Raw genomic sequence first — 19,029 nt, forward strand, 5'->3', positions numbered from 1 at the left:
CGTGGCGATGATGCCTGTCTCCAGTTATATGGAAATCTATACGAGCCAACTTCACCAAACTACATGATTGAGCAATTGAGCATCGATTATATATCACCGGATCCGGAAGATACACTGGGACCACAGCGTCCTGAATGGTGTTGACGCAACTTTATCGAACGGCGCACTGCATTTGGTTCACGTCATACTTTCCATTCGATCTTTAAGGCCATTTTGCGTCCATTTTTGACTGGCTTACTGTGCGTTAAATTTGTTAAAACGGGTAACAATGAAAAGCTGCTGCTGTACTGATTGCGAAAATATATATTTAGTACTGCTCGTGGCCCCGGAACCCCCAAAATCAGCCGCAAATTTTGCATTGTCATTATGACGCAACAATACCCTGGCAAAACGAGAATGCAGCGTTTTGAATGCCTCTGAATGATTTTATTATTTTCCCGGTCATATCCATTCTCGGTAGTATCTTTCTCGGTATTCAATTGAATAGTATATCCATATTGAAATGAACCCGAATATTTTCGGCTGACACTCGTCAGGGGTAATCGTTAGTAGGGCTGGGCAAAATCGAGTACCTGAGTGATTCGATTCTGAATCACGTAATATGCTTCGAGTCGAGTCGAGTAATCGAGTATCACTCATTATGACGTCATACCATAATACAATACGTCAAAGTGCAAATATGTATCTTTTACGCCACCACAAAGAATATAATGCCTGTTATCCTTCTCATAAATGATACTCTGGTATTTTTCGACCATACCGAATTCATTCCACTTGATGACAATGTTGTTGGATAATCATGATTTCGGAAATGTGCTACGTCCAGTAGCCTTCGTAGCTTTGTACTAGATGTTTCGCATGCTACGATACGGCTAATCAAGGTTCCAACGCTTCAACAGTGAAAATTAGTATCAAAACTATAATTCTCATTGATAAATTAACTTTCAATGGCGAGAAGCGTATAATTTAGTACTCGAAAAAATCGTCTTTTACTACTCTACTCGAATCATTAAAATTAATACTCGATTCAGATTCGAGTACTCGAATCATTGTGCCCAGCCCTAATCGTTAGCAACAGAGAATTGGAAATAACAGTGGCGGCTCGTCCTATAGGGCAACTGGGGCATTGCCCCACCTAAAATTCTGTTCAATAACAATTTAACCATTTATAGACGCACAGCAATCAATATATACCGAGATCACAGCGAAACCCGCGTTCTTCTTGTGCTTTCGCTTGCAAACGCCCATACATAGCGAAGTCTCTGCGAAAATCGAATTCTCTTCTGTGTTTTCGCTTTGTGAATGCCTAGCCGGGGCTTGCCCCGGTAGCGCTCATAACAAGCTTTCACTATCTATTCTCTCAAAGCCGCGCACAATAAAGAAACGATGATTTACTCTCTCCTATTCGTAAAATGGCCGAGTAACCGGGGCAACTATGCCTACTCGCCCCTAAGGTGTGATGTAACAATCGTATCTATATCTGAACTCGGTTACCGTAATATGCGTTGAGTCGACCTTTGCTGGTATAGGTCGATTTTGACGGTGTTTCGCACCATGATAATTCTTGAAACTTGGTATGATATGTCGTGAAGGTAGTATTTAACACTGCTCCAAGTTTCAGGCTTGCTACTTAAAGATAATGGTAGTAATTCCGTTTCCGAAGTTCAGTGTGTGCTGATCTATCATGTACATAGTACAGCAAACGGATTTTACTCAAAAGCCGGTATTGGTATCCATTGATTTTGACGATGTTCTATACCAGAGGTCTCAAACACGCGGCCCGCGGGCCGCATGCGGCCCGCCAGAGCATTTTGTGCGGCCCGCGACGACATTTTCGGTTTTTATTTATTGGACAATATATACGTGTCACATATATCTTTTTAGGTTATAAAGTGAAAATTCCCTCTTAAATTGCTCCAAAAACCTGAAACTATTCACCAAACTTCACTATCACATCAATTGCAAACGGTGATGACCAGGCCTGTTTATTTTTGGATGTTGGGTTTTATTTTTGGAGATTCTCCAAAAATAAGATTTGAAAACATCCAAAAATAAGCTTTTTTTGGACGATGTTTTTTCAAGTTTTTTAGTGAAATAAACGAGTCAGAACAGCGTAAATACTGTTGAAACAACCTGGGAACTCACAAGAACACACAAGAAACAGCATGTGTGTGTGAGAGGGGGTCTCGGAAGCGCTAAAAGTACTTCCACTTACTGGATGGATCAGAGGCGTGGCGAGAAGGGTTGAGTAGGCGGCAGGGTATGAAATCGTGCGAGTATGGTGCAAACTGCACCACTGGACCTTGTGACGCAGGCCGAATACCGCCACCTCTACAAGAATCACTTCGCCCACACGACAATGGGACTGAATGGCTACCTCAGACGGCAACAGGACTTGATCCAGGAGATGAAAAGTACCTGTCCAAGTTTGTTGACACCGGTTGATTGTCAATTAGGAACGTGAGCACTTCCTACTCGAGATTATCAACAAGAAAAGTCCGGGATGTGCACCTTCGTCGCAGTGGTGGATCCAACTGATCGTCCTCGGTTGCATGGCCACAGAGATGAGCACCACCGTCACGAAGCTTCAGGGACTTGGATTCTGATCGTGAAGCAGCAGGAGGAGCTACATCGCCTGGTCGAACGCGTTCAAGCTCGGAGCTCAGCTGAGGACTGGGACAATGACCCCCGCAGCAAGGACGGTTTTCCGGTCAGAGGGTGCTGGGCTTTCAAGTTCACTGAGGTACGAAACTTCGTGGAGGATTAGGGGTGTGCAGTCCTCGACCTCGAATGCGTTCGATCGGGCGACCAGTCCTCGACGAAGAGGGGACACAGCCCACGGTCGATACAGCCGGGAGCCATATTGCAGGGCTTATCGACGACAAAAAGAAAATTGAAGTTGCCGACAATGAAAGGGTCCTGCCCTGTCTATAACACCAAGTGGTGAAACCTCGTGGGCCGTAGGAGAGAGGACACAACAAACACTTTTTGCTCTTTTTGATTCTAATAATATAAAAAACAATGATACATGGGCTACTTTGTTTGCGGCCCCGTGAATTGATCCACGAACACCGAGGTCGGCTGTCTATCAAGTGGACATCCGAGTAAAATACAGAATATCGAAGACCAATTCCAATCCATGTCTTTCCGATTCAAAATGGACGTCACTTCCAAGCGCATTATTGATCAGTGCTTGTCAGGAGCAAATGCTTGGGAGATTGAAGAGTTTGAAGCCATCCGACAGTTCTTTGGGCCTCTATAGGCTCGATGATTCCCACAACGGCGACGGTCGAAGCCCAAAGAACTGTCGGATTTCTCGAAGATCAAGTGGGAGATAGGTCTCTGAAGGGCGTCTGTCACTGATTTTTGAGGGCATTCTCCAGGCCAAAGATTTTGTGATAAAAGTATTGGGAAGTTAGATCCAGATCACTGATGATGTCGATGTGTTGGAGCCTTGGAGGACATGAATACATGATAATAACATACTTTCGGTGAAGTTTTCTAGTAGTATTAGGGATAAAAACACCTTCATCTCTTATTTTTGGAGAATCTCCAGAAATAAAATTTGAAAACATCCAAAACTAAGCTATTTTTGTTATTTTTGGAGAAATCCAAAAATAAACAGGCCTGGTGATGACAAATGATGACATAACCTGGCCCTTGGACGATTCGTGACTGAAATTTGTGAGTTGGACTTGGACGCGATCTTTCTTAGAATTACTCAGACTCGGGCTACCTCGATGGCAAAATGAAATTTACTCGAGCTGAGTGACTCGGGATGCCGTGAATTTGATAGAATCCTGAACGCAACAAACTAATCGCGTATCAGGGAAATAGTAATAGATCAGAAAGTTGCAGCTTGGTATTTCGTGAACTAAGCAAGTAGTTATGACAACCCATGGCAATCTGCTAGTTACATATTTGGTCGCTAAACCATGTGGTACGTAGTGGTACGCTCGATGTAACAACAATGGGCCGTTCGACGTTTCAACATTTCAATCAGTAGGATACATTCATTAATATATTTGTACATTTTTTCTGCTCCTATATTTGAAGATATTTGGCCATGAGATTAATAGCCTGCTGATCAGAAGTATATCCAAATCCTGGTTTGGAATAACAATGCTAAGCTTGAAAATGTTTTGATATCAGATCAGTCTCTATTATCAATCTGTTATATTCAAAATATTCATAGTGGCTGCAAAATTATAACCCGATAGCTTTTATGATGGCATGATAGATGATGTACACATTTGTCCGCCCATATATATCAAGTACAACAATAATTCTATTCAAATAGTTTTTTTAGTTTTTTTCATGCAATGCCTAAATTGATACAATAGTAAATCACATTTTGGCGATGTGTGATTACTGTCAGTCTGCTGGATCGGCTCACTTTCAATAGGACAATTCATTCCCGCATAATAAGGCCTACTTGCAACGACATAGAACACCCCTATAAATACTGCGGCCCACGGCGTCGTCAAAACTGGAGAAATGGCCCGCGAGCACATTTGAGTTTGAGACCTCTGTTCTATACCGAGATCGGTCATGACATTTGGCACGGTAAGTGTTAGTATCGACCGATGTAACAAGTTTTAAGTTTGTCACTGAACTATGTGGGTGGTAATTTCGTTTCCAAAGTCGAGTAAGAGCTGACTCTTCATTTATCGCCAACAAATTTACGCAAAAGCCGTTATTGGTCTCTATTGATTTTAACGATGTTCCATACCTAGATCTGTCATGAGCTTTCACACGGTATGTCTTGATTTTAGTATCGAACGCGGTGCCAAGTCTTAAAGTTGACACTCAATGATTGAGGCAGTTATTTCGTTTTCGAGGTCGAGAATGGTAGAGATGCGCGCTGATCTGGTACTTGGCCTACCTACGTCATTGCGGATCTCACGCAAAAGCCGGTGTCGGTCTGTGCTAATCTATAGTCTGCGTTCCGTAACGAGATCGGTGATGATATTTCCAATGGTATATCTCGATGATCGCATGAAACAGCTAACCAAGATTCTCGGTTTGCATTCAAGTATTCGCATAATTTTATGTTCGCCAATGTCCATTTCACTGTGAAATTGTGGCCTTCAAACCATTTGCTTACAATCCCCTGTCAATTGCGATAGCTATTTCATTTTCGATGTCGGCTAACAGCTGATCATTCGATCAGCCTATTCCTCGATCTATTTTACTCAAAGTTCGGTGTTCGTCTGTTTGCATTGATTTTGACAGTGTACCATACCGGAATGGGTTATGAGATTGCGTATGCTACTTCTCGATGATTTCTTGTAACAGTATACTAAGTTACGGCTTTTATTCATGTATTTATATATTAATATATTTTCCAACGGCGATTTCGCAGCAGACTTATAGACAGTAAGCCGTATGTGTTGTGTCACAGTCTCCAGTTTCAAGGCCAAAATGTCCTACGTTGTTCCGAGACCGAAGTTCCGAGGCTGCTGTCCTTAGTTCTTCAAAGACCATTCAAATTGATCTCTCGAGTTCTAGTCATTGGAATTAGTCAGGTCAAGTCAAGTGCGAACATGAATCGTATTGAATCTTTATTCCGTACGTAGTTTACGCAGTTGCCTTTAGAGCGAAAATGAGAGGTCTAGAAGTTGTCCAGTCTATTGATCCAATCGTACGCCGGGTGCCTCCGCTTTGGTTGCCTATTATCACCTGGTCGTAACCAGAGATGGCCACAGTCCGGTTCAGGAGCAGGAGCAGGATTTCAATGTTTTTTCACCTGGCCGGACTGGATCCGGATTTCGAATTTGGGGTGACGGTCGGATTTTAGGGTCTATCGATTTGCGTAATCTATAACTCTACCATGAAATCAAAACGCATGCTACTAAGGATGACCTGATACTTGATTCGTGGCATAGGGACGATTCTTAGTTCACGTACATTTTGTAAAATAATCCTTTGATTAAAAATAAATGAATGAAACATTTGTTACCACACTTCAAGTCACGGCTCACCGGCAAACCTCTCGCGGCACCTACGTTAAAATCACTGTTGTCGGGAAATTCATGTGACCATCATAAAGTTACTTTTTTACGTTGGAAAACGCCATTGTGACGTCATGTTGATAAAAGTCGCTCGCAGCCCTTGCCCCACCACCCGATATTGTCACGAGCCGCCACTGGGAAATAACATTGTATATCAACAACCGTATCTCGTAATATGACGTCACCAGCATGAAATGAGATCTAAAATAAAAGAGCGTTCAATGTACTATTTTAAGATGGTGATGGTGATGAAATATTTCATATGGACTACAATGCGGTGTGAACGGAACCACGCAACCCGCTACCTAAATTGTATTCACTTTCGTGAAATCATATTGGTCACTCCATATCCACTGTGCGCGAAGCGCGACGAAAATTCTGGGCTTTACTCAACTTTTAGGAAAATTAAATGTTGAGACTCCGTGAAAACAGCCCCGAAATTCCTCAGGCTATCTTCCTGATTGGAGAATTAAACTACTTCTACTTGAAAAACTGAAAATAGCGAAAAGTAAGTAAATAGATCACAAAATATCACGAAGTGGAAGTAGAAGTAGCAGTAAATTAGATCCACTTGAGTAAGTACCCAAGTAGCGGAAAACTACTTGGATACATCAAAAAACTAGAAGTACTTCGTTCTGACCACCTCTGCAAATAGGTTACATATGTGTGGACTTGTATGGTATCAAAAACCAATGTAATTAGTATTTTGATACGTACATTGTACAATACACACCGCGCACAACAGTTTTACTGTGAATAAAGAATTTAATAATAATATGAGTAGGCCTAGGCTATATTTATGCCTACGGGGGAGTTGGCGTTGTGAGCCGATATGCGCCTGCTACCCAGGCGGCCCCGTTCGCGTCGGAGATTTAACTGGGCTTTGATTCCCCTTGTCGCTGTTTTTACGGCCACAAAAAAGCTGAGTAAAAGACCCGATGAAAGGACGCACTCACAAGGAATGGAAAGAGCAAGAAAGGGCGGTGGAATAGAAAAAAGACTGTGACATCGGGCATTAGGTCGAGGGGGATGCCAGTTTGAGCGACCGAAACTGAGGGTTGTGCGGCATCCTCCTATGTTTCTACATTACTTCGCATTTTGGGTGCGTGATGATCAGATGAAAGCATAATCTTCCTATTATTATCACTATTATTATTGATAAGTTTCAGATATTCGGTATCGGTGATCTTCAGTGCTCGTCGTCTGATATCGCTCTCTCTCTCTTTCTCTCTTTTTCTCCGTCATCATCCTTCTCACATGCATGTGCAGAGTGAGTCCGTAACTTTTGTCGCTTGGATGCAACTCTAAAAACTTGTTGGTAGCTGTGCTTTTCTAGTTCACATGTGATGATTGAGGAACGCCCCTGATGCGTTTATATGGCAAAGTTTGAGAGAATCTTTCCGCGCGAGAGGATTACGTCACTGCCTAGAAAAACAGAAGTAGTGGAATCGATATCGGTTGCTCGGAAACATCCGCCAAGTACGGACCTGGTAGTTCAGAGGTGTCAAACTCAACTTGGGTCGCGGGCCGGATTCAAACATTTTGAACTCTCGCGGGCCGCATCAGTCACATGATCCCAAAATCTTACCTTCAAATCCATACTGTCGCTTTTCACTGAAATGCTCATTATCAAAGCAGTGAGTATTAGTAAAATATACATTATATTACATATCATAAATAAGGCCCATGCTACCAATGACGTTATTCGCAAACAGCAGAATAGACGAAACCACGATGATCGACCGATTGAATACGAATACAGCTATAAATCACTATAACGGTATAGCTCTAACGACGATATAAGTTGACATGTTCTATGCTCCGCCCTTTGTTTTAGTCGTGAGTGATACGGCGTCGGCCCTGCATTTTGTTGTGAGGTAGGCCTATCCAAGAGATTTTACTGTAAACACGGGTTTTGGGACTTATTTCATTGTTTTAAAATCACGATTCGGGTTTCTCTGGAGAACAAGGCTTGGGCCGTTTGGGTCAGAATACGCGGTATTAAGCGTTGCGAAAAATATATTTGAATTGCATTCTTCGAGTAACTAATACATGATCCATGTACCTTACATATAACAGTTTCGTATTGGCGTTTTCGCCTCTGAGATGAATATCATCGACTTGTCCCAAATGGTGTCTTGGTGAAACCGCAACAACGCTGTCGGGTGGTTATAATGTGGCTTATGAACAATGATCATTGAACATGTCCGACATGTAGTTTTGGGAAATTATTTACCGGAAGTATTTCTTATTTAAAATCTCAAATTTTGTTTGAAATGTGCTGGATAATGCAAGGTTTTTTGCATTTGCTCAAAATTGCTTCGCGAGCCGGACTAAACCGTCTGGCGAGCCTTATGTTTACAGTTTACACCCTCGTTGTAGGTAATAGAAGTCTGTGCCAGTGTTGATATTTGGCATATTTGAATGCAAAGTATTGGAATTTTGACACATATTCATGTTGGTTGGCACCAGAATTTTGCCTTTATCACGTTGGCACTTTCTACTTTCTACAACTATAACAATTTAGCACATTAGATCTATAACAAGTGCTGTTTACTCGTGTGCCTAACCAAGTATTAGAGGCTATTAAAAATAAAATTAGAGTAAGCACATTGGTGTCTTACGTCCGATTATAGATAACTAACCTATACCGAGGTTAGTTATCTATAGTGCGATGAATCTTCATCTTGCTTTTCATCGACTTATTACGTCACTGGGTAGTTTATCTATTGACCATTGCAATATCATGTTTGTAATGCGAACCACACCACTTAGGCTTAGACATGTTTTCCTGTTCTCGGACTGATGATCTTAAGCCGAGTCTAGATCGTTAAGACATAGGCCTGTATATAATTAATTGGTGATGCCACTAAGTTTGCTGATCCTGAGGGGAAATTAGCCTAGTTCGTATTCGTACCGCCTTTGTACCACAAACTTTGTAATATTGCGAACTCTTTAACGATCAAATCCACCAAGACGTATGTCTACGTTATTCCTTACGATATTCTAACGTACCATCCAATCGGCTAACATGCCTTAGTACGGTGAATCATCTTTTCGAATGTTGTCAGAAAATGCAGGGATATCTAGAAGAAGCTATAGATATATCCCTGAGAAAATGAACCAAAGATGCTGGTCGCAACATTGATGCCACGATTCAAGTGCAGTTTCACTCGTTTGTGCGTTCTAAATGCGAACACGTAACATTTCGATTTAGTGGAAAAGTGATATTGCTGCGAGTGAATATTGTTCTTGGGTTCGCCCTTTAAGCTTCGAAGGAAATCACGTCACGATAACCCGGGAAAATGATACAAACACCTTGACAACGGGAGTGCGATATCTGTGATTTTTCAACTGCAGTGATTTTAGTACTCGATTAATCAATAATACGACACGATGAATCTAAAATAATGAAGCTCTGTACCTTCAATAAGCTCTTCGAATACAAAAGTGATAAGTTTCTCCATTTTCTTTTTGTGTAATATATTCCGGCTGGCTAGTGAGAATGATTTTTTTTTTAATTTAATTAGGGTTGAAAAGCACTGCTCTACGGGGTCCGTGGACATATGAGCATGCGACATTACAGCATGCGAGACTTCGGCATGCGACAATTTGGCATGCGACACATGAGCATGTGGGTTAAATTACGGGTTAGGGGTAGAGGGTTGGATTTACGGTTGGGTTAGGGTTAGGCTTTAGGTTAGGTTAGGCTAGGTTAGGTTAGATTAGGCTATGTTTAGGGTTAGGGTAAGTTTTTGGGTTATACAGTCGCATGCTGAAGTGACGGATGCTGATGTGTTCCATGCTGAACTGTCGTTTTCCATTGTGTCGCATGCTCATATGTCGGGCAACCGCTCTACGGAACAACAAGGGCACATCAGGTGACTTACATTCTCGCATCGTATAAAACCCAACACATATCACATATTGACTCAGAGAGACTCATGCATGATACAAAACCTACTCCCTCAAGACGCTCGTCTCAGCTACTAACAGTTAGGTATACTGTAAGCCGCTGTCCGTAAGCCACGGACTCGCTGCACCGGTCTATCGGACCCGTTATGCGTCTCACATTGTCATGACTCATTGTTATCATCACTTTATGAGAATGACAAGGATATCATAATTACACAATTTCCATATGCAGCCGCGAAGACTTCTGTGGTTTATCCAGTCGACATTAAGCAACACATTTATTTATTACCTTGCATCTCATTGTATCACAATAGGGTGTCTTCTTAAAAGTTAAGTGTAAACGATATCCAGCAACGAAAATAAATTACATTATTAGTACAGAATATGACTATACTCAGTCGTAATTACATCCTGCAATTGGAATTTAGGTTTAGGCAATATATACAAATTAGGCCTTTATGATCCAACCCGTACAGTATACGCACGGAAGGAATACGTAGGGTATTAAAGTTATAGGTTATTCCGGCAAGATTCTGCTGTTCAGCAGGACGGTTAGGTTACATCCTAGCATTTGCATAAGATCTGTGCTAGAGCAGAAGAATCGCGTCTAGTTCGTCGATTGCTCCAAAATCCCAATATGGTTTTAAATATTCCTGGATTAGTGGTTGTAGTCATTTTGTATCTTGTCATCCTATGTATCGGAATATGGGCTGCCTGGCGCAATCGAAAACGAGGTGGCATGAAGAGGAGCGACATTATTATGGTGGCACGGCGGGACATCGGATTCCTTTTGGGCGCCTTCACAATTACAGGTCTGGCTCATACAAAATATCAGACATAGAAATTGCGCTGATAAATCATCAGATACGTTGGATTGGGTTGCTATATTTTCATTTGATATTCTTGCAGCATGTTACTATTACATTATGACCACGTGTGGTATGGTGTATTAGATATTACTTCAATTTAAAAGAAAACTCACAACACGACCGGAGAGCAATTTGAGCGTCATTAACTCCAGACTGTTAAAAATATATACACGCTCTTGTGTAGATTGCGGATTGTCATAAACTTAAATCTTCAAATGTTAGAACTGCCTTTTGGTTTTTAATGGTATTGAAGATATGGTAATAAAAGTAGATAGCCCTATTTCCGAATAGCGAATAATGCATACAGATCAGAATTGAGAATCTTTGATTGTCCAGTCGGAGGTCATATAGTATCAATAATGACATTGTAACTTTATAGGCCACCACGTTTCAAAATACGGACTGATTTTATGAATAAGGACGTAATGGCAACCCGCCTGTACCAAAGGTCCAAATAAGTTGTATTTGAGTTAAATATAAATTGAACACCTTTCTTACTAAAGTTAATTTATGTGCTGCGCCACAGCACCGCTTCCATGGGTCTCTCTCGCCTGTGCAGGTCTAACTCCTTCTGTTGGTACTAGCTATAGGTTCGTGTGTCATCTAAAAATAGTACATTAAGCGTAAGCCAGACCTGGGCGTTGTACGGCCCGCGAGACAAATGCGCTCCGCGGCGCGATTTTGACCGGCTCGCGAAAAGACGATAAAATGTATTTATTACTGTTGTTGTGTGGACTAAAACCATAGGCCCTATAAACTGAAGCGAAGACTTTGAGGTCCAGCTAATTTTTGTTATGTATCGTGATTACGCAACCTACATAGGTCGTATGAGTTTCAAGCCAGGTATGAAAGAATGCCAATATAGCAAAGTATGTCGTAAAAATTAAAGTTACAAGTCACTGTTTCCCCATTCTAGTTCAAATCTTGTTTGTCGCCAGGTCTAGGCTTTAAACTGTTATGTCATAGTTCTCCGAATCCCAATTCGTAAAATATTGCAATCTGTGCATGCATATGATTAGCGGTCATATTCTCATTTATAAACGATGTTATGTCAAGCAATGAAAGGTGCGGCTGAAGGCCGACATTTCAACAAGATTTGGAGCACAAAATATTTGTTTACTGAAGTCAGCAGTCAGTACAGTACTTCTTTATAAAATTGAATAGTATATTCATATTAAAATGACCCCGAATATTTTCCGCTGACACTCGTAAGGGGTAATCGTCAGCAACTAGTATTGGAAAGAACATATTGTGTATGAACAATCAACATCCGTATTACAAAATATGACGTTACCGGCATGAAATTTGGAATAATCTACTATAGTTGCCGACGGTTACCCCTGACGAGTGTCACCCGGAAATATTCCGGTTCATCTCATTATGAATAGGACGATTTTTACCATTTGTTTCATTTGACCGTTTATGATTCACAGTGAGCAGACGATGGCCGTCTACGACGGTAGGCCTATTCAGGGTTGCCATCGCCAAGGACCAAAAAATAAGGACAGTCAAAAAATTAAATTTACACGAAAAAGCGTTTTTGTACATACTATGTATTTATACGAGGCGTGGCATATCACATTCCATACTTTTCGCCAGAAATAATCTACGTCAGCAACTTCTTGTCATTAGAAAGTGCTTCATGGACCTTGCGACATCTCAGGTCTAGGTTCACCTTTACTCAAGGCCGAAACAGCACTTCGTCAGCCCCCCCCCCCTAAAAAAAACCTTGGCCTTGACCCCCATAAAATAGGGTGCTAAACCGGCATCAACTAAGATGAAAAAGTTTATACAAAGTCATTTTTGAGTGCACGTAGCAAGAACTCCAGTAACATATTTACGATGTTGAAATCGGTGAATATTGCCGATTTTCAGATTTTGAGGTGTATTTCAAGGAGGTTCCATAGCCCTGATTAGATTTTATTGTATATTTTTTGGAATCAGTGCGACAGTAGCTTTCAAATAAAATGAACATTATTGTATTTAAGCACGCGGGTCGTCAGCTATGGGATTAGCAATTATGTTGCGTTCAGATTGCTGAGCAGTAATTTCCTCCGGGCAAGCAAGCGTGACGACGGGTGTTGCGTATCTATCCGTAGGATAGTTATCTATAGTTAGATACCTTTGAATTCTCTCATAACAGTCACGAAAAACGTTTTTACGTCTGATCATTTTAACTAATCAGATTTATCCATATTAGTAGCTAAAACTATTTGCATAAGTGCAATATAATTTAGAAAAATTGATCAATGATTTACTACTTTTTAACCATGAGTCGACTGCACTGCTTTTTTTACTATGCAATAAATGCTGGTTTCCCACACTTGAACTTATTATGCTGTAGACCAAACAGCAGGAACCTGGTATTGCTGTTTACTGCTAAAATGACGTCCGCTGCTGTAGCTTGGTACAGACGAAACTGCCATACCACCACTCACTGCCCTAGCTTCACCACTTAGAAGTCAAATCTTATGGTGAGTACGTCACGAGAGTTCCTTTCATTTATGATGTCATAAATCCCCGACGCAAAAGCATAATTTTAGAATGTTATGCATCACAGATACCCGAGGAAAACGATCGAAGTTTTGTATGTGGTGAAAAATAAGACAAAATAAGGACGGAAGTCGAAAATAAGGACATTTCTTAGAAATAAGGACAGTTTAGTTTTCTAAGACGTGGCCCTTCAAAATAAGGACAAATCTTAGAAATAAGGACGGTATGGCAACCCTGCCTATAAAGCAGACTGCAAGGTGTAAAATGTCAAATGATAAAGTTCATTCATAGCCTTTATATATAGACTATGGTTCGTCGACAGTGCAAACATCTACGCTACAAACGAAATGCAGGTTGCAAAAACTTTTGACTCTGTAAAAAATTCTGACAATTTTTGACCTAATGCTACAATTTTGACAATATTTTGACTTATTTTGATATGTCTAAAAAAATTGCCCTAATTATGAATATACTACACTATATCGACAATCTATCGATTTGTACGATGATATTGTTAAATCAAAATGTGATTTTATTATTCATTATGGATTGATTATGAACCTGCACTTTTCGTCTAGCAACGTGGGTGGGAGGGGGTTACATCAATGGCTCCGCAGAGGCCGTGTATGCACCTGGACTGGGACTTATATGGACGCAAGCTCCGTGGTGTTTGGCAATAGGTGTGATTTTCACTGGTCTCTTCATTGCGGAAAAGATGAGAGATGCCGTAAGTATATATGGACCCACGACAAAAATGTAGATCTTTGCAGTCTAAATAGGTAGTTGTGGATCACGGATCAACTGCAATTTTGATGTTGATGTATTCTGATGCGGTGAGATATGATTTTTTTCAAATTTTTGGAGTATTCAAGTCTTCTTTACCTACTCGTACGCGTATACTTCTCCTTGAAGTGGGTATGTTATAGCAGACCTGGGCATTGTGCGACCCACGACGCGATTCTGACAGGCCCGAGTACGGTTTTAGACCATAACATCTATTTATTAATGTTAATGAGTGGTCTAAAACTATATATATAGGCTGTATAAACTGAAGCGGAAATGCGTTTACCGTGATTACGTAACCTACATAGGTCGTACGAGTAATGCAAGTTTTAAAAAGCCAACATATGACTAAGTAGGCCTATGCCATAACAATTAAAGTCACGAGTCATAGTTTCCATATTCAAGTTTAAATCTTGCTTGTGGCCATTGTCACATTATAGGAATTACAAGGTCTGTGCATTAGACCAACACGCCATTCGTTTCCAACTCCTAATTCGTAAAATAATGCAACTAGTGCACGTGATTAGCGGTCATCGGTCATGTCAAGCAATGTAAGATGCGGCTGACGGCCGACATTTCAACAAAATTTAGAGCACTAAATATTTCTCTACGGGAGTCAGCCGTGAGCCCGTTTATGATGAGCACCAAGCATGACCGTGTTTAAGGATTATAATTTGAGTCGGCATTATGAGAATAATCATGCAGTGAAATACATACACTCGGCTCATGCGGAAGACCTGTCAGCGAAGCGAGCATAACAGTAAGGCTTCTTCACCAAGCCAAACAGATCTCAGGACTCAGCCTATAATATGGCACGCCACATAGTCTTTGTTATGCAAATCAATGTGAATAGAACAATACTAGAAATAGTGTATAGCATGATTTTTAAATCATCCCTTTAAAAGTTGCAGTCAAAAATGTGCATGAAAAACAGAAAAAGGTGCAAGAAGTTGCAATATAAATTCCCTCAAACCGCTTAAAACATCATAGTGGACAGTAGGCTATATATATATATTCCGAGTATCAGGGAAGCCGCCTGAAGCTGTAGAAAAAGTTACAAAAGCTGCAGAAGCTTGCCCTAACCCTGACTAATTCTGTTCGCCGAATATGTACACTTTACAGTGTACATAATATACATATATGCCTGATAATGTCAAGATTTCGATTTATCAACAGTGCCCGTTTGTAAAGTATAAATCGTAGCTAAAGTAGCGTTGCATGAAATAGCTCCTGTATCACGATAGCCGAAAATATGTTTAAAAATCGGACCGAATTATGGCGTGCCTAGTCGTTATGAGCGAGTCACTAAGATACATCTTGCAATTTTAAAGCAACCACTTCCTATTAGCTCATTGGCAGTTTACAGTACTCGACCCCGAAATCAAATGTACTAAAAACTACTTACTTCAGCACTTTTTCATACCTTAATATTCTGGTTATTGTGTAGAAATTTATGGCGTTACTTCTTTGGGTACCAGCTGGCTTTACTTCGACCGACTTTGCAACCAGATATACGCGGTTACTAACGGAAGGCGTGTGTCCCTTGCCTATACTGCCGATATAGACCAATTGTGTAAAAGTCACTCATTTTTATATTACGTCACGTTTAGTCGTACGTTACAATGCTCGATCCTCTTCAATATAAACTGGGAAAGAAGATGGGAGCCTTGATGTTTTTGCCTGCACTCTGTGGTGATGTCTTTTGGGCTGCGTCAATCTTGTCAGCCTTGGGTAAGAAAGGTCTTACGGTAACATTGATTACCATGAAATGCTCTGTGTGCCATCATATTTCACAGGTGGAACACTCGCCGTGATCCTAGACGTCGACGTGAAATTATCGGTTATTGTTTCGAGTTGTATATCTATATTTTACACTCTGGCTGGTGGGCTTTACTCTGTAGCCTACACTGACGTGATTCAACTGTTGTGTATGTTTGCTGGGTTGGTAAGACAATATAATATATTTCCGGCATTTGCAAAATTATCGATATAGGTCTAAATATCCTTTATTTTAGTGGCTCTGTATTCCTTTTGCGATGACGCATCCCGCGGTGACCGACATCACAATAACGAGTCATTCGATTGAAAATATTACTGGTTGGATGGGGAAATGGGAACCGGAACATGGATGGGAATGGTTTGATCTTATGGTGGCATTGGTGAGTAGCAAAGCAATAAACAGAACAATCGTAGTGAAGTATAGGCCTATTGAAGCCTGCTATAATTATCACTATTTTTAGACTGCGGGGGCCGTTCCATGGCAAGTTTATTACCAACGGGTTCTCGCTTGCAAAAATCCAAAGACCGCAAAATCTCTGTCTATTCTTTCGGCAGTAGGATTCCTCATTTTGACGGTTCCACCTGTTTTGATCGGCGCCATAGCAGCTTCAACAAGTAAAATATTACACCTTCTCCTTGTCTGCAGCTATTTGCTCTTGATATGGTTGTGACCTTACGTTTCACCTTATCCTCCATCACGAAATACATTATATATTAACTTTGATTTAAGATTGGAACGAAACAAGTTACGGATTGCCAGAACCGTCAGAACGGAATCAATCCAGTCTCATCCTGCCGTTGGTAATGAGGCATCTGACACCGGTGCCTGTCGCGATTATCGGACTGGGTGCTGTGTCGTCAGCTGTAATGTCTTCCACTGATTCCATCACTCTTTCGTCAGCTTCCATGTTTAGTCATAATGTGTACCAAAAATTGCTGAGACCGCAGGTTAGTAGCGTAGTCCACAAGACAAAATAGGAGCTCTCAACAGTCAACAGTGACGAATATAACAGCAAAGGAACTATTATGCGTAAATAACATTCGCAAAATAAGGATTATTGACTGATATTATATGTTCGAAAAAGGTGGAACATTACCATGGATGGTGGTAGACTTGGACAACGGGATAATTCTAGTTCTCTGATTAGACTCATGAGAGCGAAATGCCGGTAATCTAATTCTAATGCAATTTGTGAAATGTTTATGCTCTAACTTTATTTCTGATGTAATGTATTATGGTTTCCTTTAAAATGCTGGAGAACTCTAGTGTACAGTGCAAAACGAGCCATGTTTGATGTATACTGTATAGGCTACGCAGACAATTGTTATTCTCATGCTTATTATGTGTATTAGCTCTGATTCGATACGAGCGAAACTTGATTCAATCTCAAAGTTTTCGCGAATTCAATAATTCTAATTCTAATCTAATTTTGAAAGAAAAACTGCGTATCAATAACTCTAATTCTAACCTATAATTTGGAAAAAACTGTGTAGCTATAATTGTAATTCTCACCAAGTTTGGAGAACAACTGTGGAACTATAATTATATTTTAACCTAATTTGAAAAAAAAATGTGTATCGCTATAATCCTAGTTCAATTCCAGAAAAAGTTGAAAATTTTCTATAGTTGAGCAACTTTGCGTGGTGGTAATATTATTGATATACAATGTTTCAGGCAAGTGACCGTGAAATTGTTTGGGTCATCAGATGCGCAATTGTTGTGATCGGATCTTTGGCTTGCATCATAGCACTTACTGCCACATCCGTCTACGGACTGTTTGTGCTTTGTGTCGACGTGGTCTTTGTGACTTTAACACCTCAGGTACGAATAAAAAGTGCATGCGATATTATGTTTGTGGTGAAATTAAACCATTTCCGAGTATCCTTATTGCAGATCGTGTGCGTGCTATTTCTTGACGTCAACACGTACGGTTCGTTGCCAGCATTCTTTATCGGGCTGATTTTGCGCATCGGCGGCGGAGAGCCAAGCTTTAACATGGAGCCTTTCATCCGTTATCCCGGAGGAAAATCATTTCCTTTTCGTACCTTCGCCGCTTCCACTTCGCTGGCCACATTGCTGATCGGATCGTATGTTGCTAGATTTCTCTTTGCGAGGAAGTATATACGGGCAAAGTTTGATATATTCGATTGTCGATTAGCAGAGAATGGACGGTAAATATGGAGTTGGTTACCAGCTGCGAGTTACTGGTTTATCAGTAGGCCTGCTTTTATTTCAGGTCACGGTTTCCCGACAAAGGATCTGAAGACTATCGGGTGGGTGCAGAGGAATTTGACTCCAGTGACGACAAGGCTGCTTCTAAATTGTAGTTTTCAAAACTCCCTGATTTGAATAAATCACTAATCGCTGGCGAGGATTCGCCATTGTTACCAATTGTTACAGCTATTGAAACTTTACGTTGGATTGAGAAGTATCAATGCTTCGGTGACCAGTCAGAATCATGATCATTTGGTTTCACCATTTTTACGCTCTCAGACACGCAATGTACAATGCGATAAACAAGACCTGTGATGTATATGAACTGATCAGATTGAATGATTTTTCGAAATGGCGAAGTACGGACTCCTAATGTAGCATCCATCAAGGCCATAGGGGCCGCGTGTTTGAAGCTAACATGCTTATGATGCTACCAGCTAATCCAGCATTGTGTGTCCTGAAACTAAACCAAAAGTGGAATTAACAAATCTATGAACAGATCGCTGCTGACAGATTTAAATTTCAATCCTTTTCTAAGAATAGGGACCACCGATTTTCATCTCTATAGTTTTGACAAATTGGTCATTGAGGTCGACCAGCCTATGAAATCTCGCCACTGTTTCTGGCGCATGTACGATATCATCAAAGAAATGCTTGGTTTGTTTTAAATATGCATCTCCATGTCCTCACTATATAATCAAATACCAATATTGTGTTTTGGTTTATAATCCCAATATTATATAGTGCGGCCCGCGAATGGATTCAGATGTTGAATGCGGCCTGCGAGCTCAAAAGTTTGCCCACCCCTGCGCTAGGCGCTCAGCAATCACGGAGGAGAAAAAACGGGGGTGCCGACTAGATGAGTTTTCTATAAAGTCCGTATCGCATCTCGATGGTGCGGGCGAAAAAGAATACCATAACTCTGCTCTCTCTCTCTCACTGTGCAGCCTCATTTTGCCGC

General features: G+C 40.9%; 1 protein-coding gene across 1 annotated transcript; it reads left to right on the forward strand.

Annotated features, from left to right (window-relative positions):
• Positions 1-10,417: 10,417 nt before the first annotated feature.
• LOC145441939 (high affinity choline transporter 1-like) lies at positions 10,418-18,397 on the forward strand. The gene is made up of 10 exons (XM_080319893.1): positions 10,418-10,741; positions 13,870-14,018; positions 15,685-15,805; positions 15,871-16,019; positions 16,090-16,233; positions 16,315-16,468; positions 16,584-16,801; positions 17,529-17,675; positions 17,748-18,025; positions 18,091-18,397. The coding sequence occupies exons 1-10, from the start codon at positions 10,567-10,569 to the stop codon at positions 18,179-18,181; spliced, it is 1,626 nt and encodes a 541-aa protein (XP_080176019.1). The 5' UTR covers positions 10,418-10,566; the 3' UTR covers positions 18,182-18,397.
• The last annotated feature ends 632 nt before the right edge of the window (positions 18,398-19,029 follow it).

Source organism: Botryllus schlosseri, chromosome 6 (genome assembly GCF_051294905.1).
Source record: "Botryllus schlosseri isolate E-star chromosome 6, Bs_hap1, whole genome shotgun sequence".
Classification (NCBI taxonomy): domain Eukaryota; kingdom Metazoa; phylum Chordata; class Ascidiacea; order Stolidobranchia; family Styelidae; genus Botryllus; species Botryllus schlosseri.

Excerpts from the sequence above, each read along its gene's own strand:
- LOC145441939 (XM_080319893.1), top strand. The coding sequence starts at position 10,567 with ATGGTTTTAAATATTCCTGGATTAGTGGTTGTAGTCATTTTGTATCTT. Across the intron at positions 10,742-13,869 it reads GGGCGCCTTCACAATTACAG|CAACGTGGGTGGGAGGGGGT; the intron begins GTCTGGCTCATA and ends CTTTTCGTCTAG. Across the intron at positions 14,019-15,684 it reads CGGAAAAGATGAGAGATGCC|TCGTACGTTACAATGCTCGA; the intron begins GTAAGTATATAT and ends CGTCACGTTTAG.